The 11,846-nt window shown below is 35.5% G+C and overlaps 1 protein-coding gene across 4 annotated transcripts; it reads left to right on the forward strand.

Annotated features, from left to right (window-relative positions):
• The first annotated feature begins 4,076 nt into the window (after nucleotides 1-4,076).
• Nucleotides 4,077-8,659, forward strand: LOC113358477 (two-component response regulator-like APRR9). Of its 4 annotated transcripts, none has more exons than XR_003364549.1 (5): nucleotides 4,077-4,319; nucleotides 6,521-7,027; nucleotides 7,440-7,478; nucleotides 7,925-8,136; nucleotides 8,248-8,659. XR_003364549.1 is itself a non-coding variant. In XM_026602070.1 (5 exons), the coding sequence occupies exons 1-5, from the start codon at nucleotides 4,209-4,211 to the stop codon at nucleotides 8,338-8,340; spliced, it is 900 nt and encodes a 299-aa protein (XP_026457855.1). In that variant the 5' UTR covers nucleotides 4,077-4,208; the 3' UTR covers nucleotides 8,341-8,659. The 4 variants fall into 4 exon arrangements, 2 of the variants coding, with proteins under 2 accessions (XP_026457855.1, XP_026457856.1); XM_026602070.1 differs by having other exon boundaries at nucleotides 7,987-8,136; XR_003364550.1 differs by lacking the exon at nucleotides 7,440-7,478.
• The last annotated feature ends 3,187 nt before the right edge of the window (nucleotides 8,660-11,846 follow it).

Raw genomic sequence — 11,846 nt, forward strand, 5'->3', positions numbered from 1 at the left:
CAAGTTTCGGTTCTACTTCCATGTGGGTACTAGAATTAGTCACGCTAGTTACCAAAACTTAGTTGACTAGGTACTAGGATCGGTTCCCACATATATATGGTATCTAACTTGTATTTGGTGCACATGTTCGTAGGATCGGTTCCCCAATAACTAAAAACTTGTTGCACCTCTTACAAGGATCGATTCCCCTACTTGTGATCGGTTGCACCTCTTACTAGGATCGGTTACCCAATGTCTAGAGTTGGTCATACCATTTACAGTAAATCGATCATACCATCTCAGATGATTACTTAAGATCGGCTTCAATAATAAAAGTCATACCAATACAAAAGTCAGGCCTTGTGAATTGTTTTACCAAGATACATAAACAAGTTATGAGCAGTTATACTAAACACACATACTGGTAATCCAAAGATTTGCAATGAATAACAGTACCAATAAGCCTAGCGATTTCCCTTTCGATTCACAAAACAAGTTCATGAATTTACTTCCTTTAAACGAATGTAAAACACTGTTTCCTCGGATGAAATCTTCACCCATACCCATACATAATCACAATAGCATTCATACGATTATGTCGATGTCTTATATAAGAAGTTCAAAAGATAGACGTTATACTTCGTATTGTAATTCCTTAATACTATGTCTAACTAGAGTATAATCATTCATAGCTTCGCAGTTATGTTTTCAATATGCACGACTTGAAAGATACGTTAGGAATGAAACAGTTCAAGTCAAATATTACTAACCTCAAGTGGAAGGATGATGTCGTCGTTGTAGATCTTTACTTCTTCATATTCTTCAAGTCTTCACGTAATACTTGTAAGTCTCATATCCTAATAACTTTCTAGCTAACCTATACGAAGTTAATTCTAGTAAATAATCAAGCGACTCTTTAAATGAGTTTTGATTCACTAAAATATGATAATCAAACTTGACATACCAACGCTTGGTGGGTTCAACCGAGCTATGCTCTAGCAAACTTCGTATAGTTGATACTAAGTAATCTAACTCTAAGTTACTCAGTTCCTTCAATATCCCTGCGCCTACAACCAATCTGGTCTATACATGTGAATCCTAGGATAGAGTCTACTATCTCAAGTCGCTTCACGTACTTGCTGTGAAAACTTCGGAAACTCAACTCCTTTGAATCGTAATCCAAAATATTACCAGACTAATTTGTTTCAGGGCTAATTTTACTTCCTGGAAACTTATCGGGAAGTCTTTCCAAGTGCCAACTGGCCATTAGAAGCAAAAAAGTTTTCGTCCTGTCACAAGTAAACTTTCTCAACAAAGATCTGCGAGGAGAGTTAAACCACTATGATCTTTTGGTCATAACGTCGATGGTAGAAGTGTGGAAAATCCACAGGATACTGGAAGATGCCAGAAGCGCAGCAGATATATTTCTTACGATAGTATAAAAAATAGGACTGGCGAATAGTGTCATATGGCACCAACAGGTTTGGAGATATGTTTATTTAACACACTCAGGTAATCCTCGTAAAATGGATAACCTTAGTATTAGGTGTTGGTCCAATCACCATCAAAGAATGCTCTCATACCATCGACACAAATCCGCCATACACATCAATTCTGGGGAGAAAATGGACCTATCGATCGGATGCGTGCATACCAATAAATGCCTCATCATAATATAAAGTTACGAATGACCTATGAAAATTAAAGAAGACCAACTTACAACCAAAATGTGCGAAACGACATACACACGAGAATCAATCAATAGATATAGAAGCCTCAAACAAGGAGAATCACGATAGAAAATGTTTGATAAGGACACAAGATATTTTCTTTTCTATGATTCGCAAAGTTTTAAACACCATATTAGCTCCAACGTCACATATTTTGAAAGGGATAAAGCATTTGTTAAAATATTATATCATTTAGCTCTTGTTCGTACATAATAAGGATACGCTTATATACATTGTTTGACACTCTACTTCCCGAAAACAATAATATGCATTCACTCGCTTTCATTGTATTATAAGAAGTTTAGTTGAGATTTATGAGAAAAATTACAAATTAAGTGATGTTGGTAATAAAGAAGGTTATATTAAGTGATATCAAGTACATCAAGAATCAAAACAAATCAAAATTACATAGATATCAAGTACAAGAGGACTTCCCAAGAGGTCACTCATCTTAGTACTACTCTTGTCCAAAAAAAACTTCATTTTAACTCTAGCACTAACAGTTCAATCCCTAACATTCGGGGAGCAAAACTATATTTCTTCGGCTACAAAGGATCACGAGACTTTCTATTCTTCGAAGTATGAGCATCAACTGTTGTTGTAGCCTTCTTCTTTTTCTTTTTCCTGACTTTTTCTTCATCATTTTCCATCATTATATCTGCCCACTTCAAGACTCCCGGAGCTTCTTCCTCCACAATAGGGTTAAGCATTCTACTTGTGTTGGAAGAGTTTAATGTCGGCTTTGTTTGTCTTGGAGTCAAAGTTGGAATAAGATTTACGTCAACTGATTTATTGGAGAATCTTTTAAGGGAAAATTAGGAATATTCTCGTTTTCACCAATGCGTTTGGAGATCTATTCCATAACGGAAAAAATTAAGAAATTTGTCCAACCATCCAAATTTTTCGTTAACTATTCAATATTGCGCACATGGGGATTACACGTGAAACTAAAAGAATCAATATGTTGTTCACCTTAAAGTAGACTCCTATCCTAGTTTCATACTTTCATCCCCTCGTCTTCTCCTCCTCTCTGGTTTATTACTCCGAAAAAAAAAGGAAAACATCTCTCCCTTTCTGAAGTATAAGTTTTTTATTTCATCCAATCTATTAAACCTTCTTAAGAAAACCTTTTTTGAATTTGCAGTTACACAAGATATGGTGTTGGCAGATTTATGAAGAAACAATCTTCTTAGAGAATGTTATTCGTGTTATTGTGCTTATACTAAACAACTTTGAAAAAGATCCCCGCTGTCATGAATTTGTTAATGCTTTGAGAAGACATAAAAAAACTCTTTTATGAATTTGGGTGTTAGGGTTTTTGGGATTTTTACTATTATTATTGTAAAAGAAGTTGAAATTAGGATTTGCTGATTCAAGCAAATTACATAATTGAAGTTAGCGTTTTTGTGTTGAATATTATTTGTGTTGTGTTGTGTTGTGCTTCTAATTGATGGTGATTACTTGTCAAATTCATGAATGGGTACTCATTGATTATGTAGAAATTTAGCTTTGTGAGTTTTATTTCATCGATTTAAATTTCTGGGATTTTAGATGAAATTAGGGATCCATCATCAATTAAGGATTATCCATAATTACATATTTAAAGTCCAGGTAAGTATTTGTTTGTCACGATAAGATGAAACGATCGTGCCTGAATTGTCAATTAGAGATCCACAAGAAATCTAAGTTATTTCCATGGCTGCTGCGTTTAAGAAAAAAAAAACATAAAAATGAAGGCAAAGTGAAGGGTGTATATGTAATTTTGTTATGAAATTTGACCAGTCAATGACTGATATTGACCACTTAACAGTTTTTCCAGATGGTTGGGACAGATTTTTTAGTTTTCTTTAGTGAAAACGGGTCATATTCCTAATTTTCCCCTCTTTTAACAATCCAACCCCTCAATCATCATTTGTCTAAACCGTTCAACTCCTCAATTATATCATTATCCGTCTCTTTTAAAGCGTCGTATCTACCGGAACTAATTAGAGACTCATTGTTTCTTCTCTACTTATTCATCAATGAGATTGTTTGTTGGAGTATCCATAACTAAATTATAAGCTAGGGTGCTGCGGATACTTTAAATTTTTTCATGTAAAACTACTAATTACTATACCTGCCGTAAGCTGGTCCAACGGTGAATTCGCTTGTCGACATTAGGGAAACCAAAAACTCCCTACACACTCACAGTCAGAGAAAAACAAAAAAGGGATAATGCGGAACATGCCTTCTTAAATACTTATAACCATTGGATATTTGCACGTATCGAAGAATATCAACAGATAAGAAATAAGGTGTAGGAGATAACACTGTATACATCTTAAGGAGGATGCTAAGTTGGAAAGGGTTTATAAATCTCAGACCTCCTCTGTGAAGTGCTTTCTTATTTATTTTTCAACTACGACAGCAATAACTAAATAATCAAGCAAGAAGTTGAAAGAACTTGAGCTATTCCGCTTCTGTCTGTGTAGAGAGAGATAGAGTGAAATTAACGAGAAAATGTATGGAGAAACAGGACTTTTATTGCCATATTTCCAGAATTTTTCACAGGAAGTTCAACATCTAGAGGAGTTTTGTCGAAGCCAGAGAACTTGTGGCGGTAGTTCAAGGGTAATTTCATTTTCACTTGTTTCTTTTATTTTGTTTCCTTTTCTGAGATTCATGAGTTTTGTTTAGGCGTCAAAATAAATTGCAAATTTTCTCTGTTTTCTTGATTATTCTTACTTTCTTTGGATTGTAGTAGCTCAATTTTGATTGAAACTAAAAATGAATTCTCTGAAGTGATTGCCTACTTTGTGGCTTGAAAGGAAAAGAAAAATGAGAGAAAGAGATGAACACTTTTAGTCGCCTGAATATTTTATGAAATTAAAACGGACAGATGTATCCTTCTCACCTTCTTTCTTTTTTCTTCTCCAATTTCTAATGTGAAGATATTTTTGGGGTTAATCTGCAGTCTATTCTTTCAGCAGTTAGATCCTACAGGTAAGAATACAAATAATGCCTCAGGAAAAAAAATAATAAAAATAATACGAAAATTAAAGAGGAAAAAAAGTTATAACTGATTTTTTTTTCTTTTTCCTGATGTCTTTTAGTATGGTTTTGAAAGGTAGTAGTACTTTGAGTAGTAAAGACACCACTAACTGTGTCAAAAAAAAAACAAAAATCACTAAGCAAGTAAGTAGAGAAGATGATTTTGGAGTGGACTTTTGATAGATTAATCTGGTGTTCCATGTATATGCGCTAATATAGTACAAATATGCTATTTGTATCCATTTGCACCAGCTACCACCAGATGAAGCGAGGGATGAGATTCTGCATGCCTGATCCACTTTGTCACTCTGGTAGTGCACGATTAGGAACTAATATCCTTGCGTGCTCAGTTGTGGATGAAGCGTTGGTGCAAACAGGGTATCTGTAGCATGGTTAAATTGACTTCAATTAAGACTTAATAAACAAAAAAAATTGATTTTGATTTTTACCTTATTGTTTTATGTCATGTCTACATAGCCAGGTTCTAATTAATTAGGAGTATGAAGAGGCTGTATTTCGTTTTTCTACTACCCTGATGTTTCTTTGTTGGACCCGTAGCTGTCTTTCTTGATTTGATTTGTCCAGATATTCCAAAGATGGATGACTAAATACAAATTTAGCTGATAGGCCTATTAATGATGTTTTTGTTCACATTTTGAGGAGAAATTCACCTTTGAAATAAGTGGATATAATTGTACAATTTTTTGATCAACCAATGGTGTACCTTAGGTTACTAAGCTGTGTGTGTCTCTATTATCGCTATTTTATCTTCGTATAACAAGGACGGAATGTTTTGTCAGTTTGTGTAGGACAACTAAGATAAGGTTTTTGTAAAAGTTATTTGTTTTTATAGAGGGAAATGCTTTATTATCTTTCCTTGTTTTTTTCTTTTGTGTGTTTGTCTACTGCTTGTTTATTGTATTAATCTTCTATTTTTAGTGCTAATATTATCGGTCTCGTCAAGATGGCGACTAAAATTCTTATAATACAGTTGGCCTTTTATAACGACAGATGCCCTAACTCTTCGATTGATATTCTTCTTTTATTTTATTTTTTTGTTTGTTTATTGAGGTAATAGTGACATTTTTTGCCTCAAATAATTCTTCCGAATATTTCAATTCTAATTATTGAAGATCATTCTGCTTGTGCCACCAGCACCACCTTCTGCCATCAAAATGTTTCCCTAGAGACCTTGTTCTGTACTCTTTAAGTTGGCAGTCTTAAATCTGCATTAAACATCCTTGGACCAAGTCTAAGTTTTTAAGGATCAGAGCTATACTACTGGTGCATATGCTATGAACCACTCCACCACAGGGTTGACTAATTTGAGTTTTTTGAGCACTTGAATATGCACAACTAATTAAAGCCTCGGGTAAATTTGATCTATCCGCTAACATTTTGACCTATCATTATATCTTTGATCAGGTGGTTATCCAAATATCATGAACCTTGTTGGTAACTGATGATCATGCATATAGTCTGTGTCACTGAATTATGTGACCTCTATTTTCCAGTCTTTTGACTAAAAATTATCGATATAGCTGAGTGTCTATCTGCGACACTTTACTTATTGGGTTTCTCATGCTTACCAATCTTATTCGCACTAGAGAAGACTATAGCCTGCCTGTTGTACTACAATTGTTTTGTTGTTTGTGATTGGGTATGGGGAGGGGTATCTCTAGATGAATGCTAGTTCTCAATTGATTCAACACAATCTTCTTTTTTCCTTTCTTTTTACTTCGCTGGAACTTATGCAAGCTTCTTTGTTTCTTCCTCCACAGAGCAATCTAGCTCAGACCTCCTCAGTCTCAGAGTATGACTTGGGAGAAGAAGGAGATCTATTTAAAGCTCCCAAACTCATCGTTGAAGAACCAGAAATGCCCCTGCATCCGATGACAGCCATTTCCATGATTTCTTGCGGGGAAGAGGTCATGTCCACTCAAGCAATAAAGATGTCAGACCTTGAATCTTTTCAAACTGAGCAACTGCTCAACGAGGTCTTTTATGAATGTGAAAAAGATCTATTGGAAAAGTCTGCGATGGAAGAGCAGTTTTCTGATATCATGGATGTCAAGATTCCTGTTGTTTCAATGGATGAGGGTCAAACTGCAGAGAATGATCGGTCGATCTTGGATGGGTCAATTCAAAAAAGTGTTAGTTCTGGATGCTTGAGCTCAATGGAATGGATACATGAAGGTGCAACAAGACCAAACTTTTTGGACTTCCAGTTGGTGGATTTTGGAGATGCTTATGGGATGCGAAGGGCCTTCAGTGAGGGAGACATACAGGTCAGTGTTGAATAAATTTAACTTTACGAGCATTTATATTACTTCTAATGCTATCTGTTATTCTTAAAGACTAGCACCTGTCTTCCTTTTTGTTTTTTTTTGGGTGTTTTTTTAAACCTTGAGCATGCAAAATAGCAGTTCTATACGTTTCTCTTTTTTCCTTTTCTTGGCGAAGTAATGCAGGAAATAGATGAAAGGTTAAGTACCGATTTGTAAATAAGATTTGGTTTGATATGACATAACTGATAAGATGGAGAGATATAATATTCCGAACCCATGAAGTGGTGTAGCAGTTAATAATTTTAATATCCAACAAAGATATCGTATTGTTGTGCAAGTTTATATTAGCAGATCCAAATATCGATTTTCAACAGAATTTTACTAATACATGTGTCTTTCCGCATGGGTGTAGCAAATCAAGGCAAAACAAAGAATGATTTCCAGTGCCCAGGTGCTTAACCCCTTGGCTTTACTTCGTGTGTTAATAATTACTTGTCTTGAATCATTAGTATATTTTGGACACTCTCCTTCTTCTTCTTTTTTGTGCATAGTGTCCACTAATAATCATGATGATAAGCTGACCTAGCTAAGGGAAAACTTTGTCATCACATGATGGTGTGCACATGCAGAAAACATGCAAGTGTTAGAATCACTTAGTGGGGTTGTGCTTATCCTTCTGGAATCTGGACTTTAGTAACGGTGCCACATTTGATGGTTGAAGTCATCTCTCATTTCAATGACCTTCCATTTGGCCTTTTATTTAAAAGAGAACCTGAATTATTTTACTGGCTAGTAAGAGCAATGTAAAACCTGTATGCATCTGGAATTGAGTAAGGTCTTGTAATTGCTGAGCATTTATTTGTCACAACAACAGTATTCTTACTGAGAATGGTTTAGATATCTCTTGCCATTTCCACAGGATGTGGGGGTGGATCATTGATTTTGAGTTTTTCTGGCAGACTCTCCATAATTGCAATAGCACCAATCTTACGTTTTCTTCATTTGAGCGACCATTGACCATTGGCAATTACACAATTGAAGAACGCAAGCAAAAGCTTTCTAGATACAGGAAGAAGAGGAACAAGAGGAACTTCGGACGGAAAATCAAGGTAAAGTTACTACTCATAAATGTGTTTTGCTCTTGCAGTGATTAAATTGCCTCTTCTCTGAGGTCACCAAATGAAGGTGGTGATGTGGGTTATTTGTTCTTTTTATTTCAGTATGCATGTAGGAAAGCATTGGCCGACAGTCAACCAAGGGTTCGAGGAAGATTTGCAAAAACTGAAGATCTTCTTCAGCCTTCCAAGAAGTGAGTATGGGAGTAAGAAAACCTAAAATGATGGTCTGCAAACTAGTATTCATGTCTTCTTTATTATTAGTAGTAGTAGGTCAGCAGTGTAGACTGTGTTAGAGTGTAGGTGTGTATATGTATATATATATAGATAGATATATATCTATTGAATAAAGAGGAACTGGAAATCCCTTTTTGTGCCTATTCATATAGGTAATGGCAAGGCCCAGCATGTAATGTAATTGGGGTTAATCTGAGTGTAAATGTTGCAAGGCAGTGACTGGTGAAAGGTGACTTTTTCTTCTTTTTCTGATTGTTCAACAAGACCAAACTTTGCAGAACTTTCCATTTTTTTTTTATTTTTTTTTTTGAAAGTCAGAACTTTCCATTTAAGTGGCTATTTTTGTGAAATCTCGTGAGGAGTCGAAATATAAGCCGTCGAGCATTTTTTTTTTTTTTTTGAAAGTTAAGTTGATTAAAAAGCAAAAACAGGTTACAAGAGTTACTCAAAGTGTTGGTTGCCATTGTCTCATGATAGCAATTTGAGATATTATCCCCTAGCAACATATTGTTAACTCCTATAACAGATTGATGAGTATGGTTCTCATAAACACGAGAGCCCATATCATTAACAAGGTTACGACAGTTTTCAATGTACAGATAATGCAATATTGCACCAAGTCCGTCACCTGTCCAAATATTTTGAATGGAATTTAAGTTACAGAAAGTTGCTATGTTTGCTGCCTTTCTAATGCTGAATCTAGAAATTAAAATAAAAGCAATAGCCTTGAAGTTAATACAGAAGTTTATGTTTGCTTCAAAGTCTTCATTAATCATATAACGTTGTTGCCTAGCTTTTGCATATCTTCCCATTAGCAGCTTTAGAGTAGATTCTGAATCACTTTGGAAAGTGATATTGTAGCCACCCTATTCAGTTTCCCACCAGAAGGCTGCTTCAGCACCTTTCTCTTCTAATTGTTCTCTAGTTTTGCAGTCCTCAAAGTACCCTCTTGCCTCGATTATGTTACCTGAAAAATCCATCAAAGTTATGCCAATTCCAGATTGACTTATTGGGTTATGCATAGTTAGGGCTATGGACATTCTCATACTTAGATAAGTTACATGTTTTTCAGGTTCTCTATCTAGAATTTTTAGATCTTCATCATGCATAGGATCATAGAAAAGAGTTTGCATTATATTGTAGCCAGGCCTGTTAACATTAATTGTGTTATTGATAAACTTTTTTTTATAAGAAAATGGACAAAACCTGGTCCTAAGGGTTACGAATTGCTAGCACGAAGGAGGCTTACAGACTCCTCATTAAGATGATGTAAAATAGTTTGGACTTCATGTTCCCTCCAAGATTTTGGGATATTACAGACATAATAGAGTTTTGCCAAATTTAAAGCTAGAGAGTTTTGTAGAGGGGTCGTAGTGCTCCAAGTGATAATCTCAAAAATACTTTGCTTTATTGTCCTTCTGCTTGAATCTTTCTTCAATGTGCTCAGCATGAATACTTCTGGTCAGCTTTATTAGATTGCAGGAATTTGATTCTATCTCCATTCTGCTCTCCAGCTCCGCAACCCAATTGTATGTCTCATGAGAAGTTTTCTTTTGAATGTCTATTGTGCTTCCTTGGAGCTGCCCAAAGCTCTTAGCCCCTGTGCAATTTCCTGTAAAGTCATGCAGGATTAGTCCTATTCCAAAGTAATGACTTGAGATGTCATAGAATATGGCTGTGTTTATTTTTAAGGTGAACACTCCTGGAGGCCTCCAGTTTGGTCTGAATTCTATAATTTGAGTTTCAGCCTCCTTTTTGGAGTAACCTGTGTGCATGAAATTTTTCTTGTCTTTTGCCTCAGCTGCTTCTTTTGTGTTCATGAAAACCTTTATTTCTCTTACAAGTTGTGGGATTGTGGTTGTTGGTTTGTTGAAATGTATATTACATCTCTCTTTCCAGACATGCCATAGAACTGTAACACAAAGCTCAGCCCAATCTTTTTGGGTGTGATTGTGGCTCCTTCCATTCAATAGGTGAGATAGCCAACCATGAAAATCATCATGTTGACCATAGACCTCTTCATGAATAATCCTTAGTTCCTTCCAAACTTGTATGACAATTGGACAGTACATAAACAGGTGTATTAGGGTTTCCCTTTGGCAGTGACAGATTTTACATATGCTGTCAATGTAAGTGAGATGTCTGCCTATCCTGTCATTAGCAGGTAAGATGTTATGGGAAGCTTTCCATATGAATAGTCTTATTGAGGGGATTGTCTTTAGATTCCAGACTTCCTTCCAATTTTTAGTTCCTCCTTGATGGTTGGATTTATTTCTTGTCAATTCCTTGTATAAAGTTTTGACAGTGAAATTTCCATTTTGTGTCAGAGGCCAGATTACTCTATCCTCCTGATTTGTGTTTATCCTGGTTTTTCTTATCTTCTCAGCAATGTCATTACTGAATAGATCAGAAAGAAGAGTTTCATTCCAGTGAGTGTTGTTTACAATCAGATCACTTACTTTTGTGATATTTTCTGGGTAATTGTCAGGTTTTTCAATAGTTTCTTTGTGGTTGGATATCCATTTATCATACCATATTAGGATTTTGTCACCTTTACCAATTTCCCATTTACAAATTTTTTGTATGTTTTCAATGCCTGATAGGACCCCTTTCCAGACCATGAGTCAGTAGGCTTTGGTTTTGTGGACATATGCATTAAGTCCCCCTCTGGGAAATATTTGGATTGCATTATTTGAGCACTTATGGCCTCAGGTTGCTTTATCATCCTCCATCCTATGTTTTATATTATTGCACTGTTGAATTTTTCCAGGTTTACCAAACCTATACCACCTTCTTATTTTGTTGTGCAAACTGCCTGCCAAGCTTTAGGATATATTCCTTTACTCTTACCTTCTTCCTTTCCCCAGAAAAATCTCTTTGGATATCATTCATCTCCTTTATGACAGTTTTAGGTAGCTTGAAAGTGCTCATTTGGTAGTTTGCCATAGTTGAGGTGACATGTTTTACATAACCATTTTTCCAGCTGGATTTATTGTTTTTTCTTTCCAGTTAGCAAACCTTCCTTTCATTATCCCAATGATAGGATGGAAAGCTTTTATTTTGGATTTATTTGTGAATAGGGGAGATCCCAGATATTTATCATCTAAAGGAATAGGTGCTATTTTCATTATTTCTAGAACCTCCTGTAACACATCTTTTGGGGTATTTATACTGAAAAATATTCCAGATTTGCTGAGATTTATCATTTGCCCAGATCCAGAGCTAAATTTTTGGAATAGATGTAGAATGTTCATAGCTTCCTCTCTGTTGGCTTTGCAGAAGATGATGCAATCATCTGCAAATAGCAGGTGGCTGACAGATGGAGCTTTTTTGACTATTTTTATTCCATGGATTTTCTTATATATTTCAGCATCCATTAAAGTTCTAGATAGGAATTTCATGCAGAGAATAAAGAGGTAAGGAGATAGTGGGTCTCCTTGCCTTAGTCCTCTGGATGGTTTAAAGAA

Source organism: Papaver somniferum, chromosome 3 (genome assembly GCF_003573695.1).
Source record: "Papaver somniferum cultivar HN1 chromosome 3, ASM357369v1, whole genome shotgun sequence".
NCBI classification, from domain to species: domain Eukaryota; kingdom Viridiplantae; phylum Streptophyta; class Magnoliopsida; order Ranunculales; family Papaveraceae; genus Papaver; species Papaver somniferum.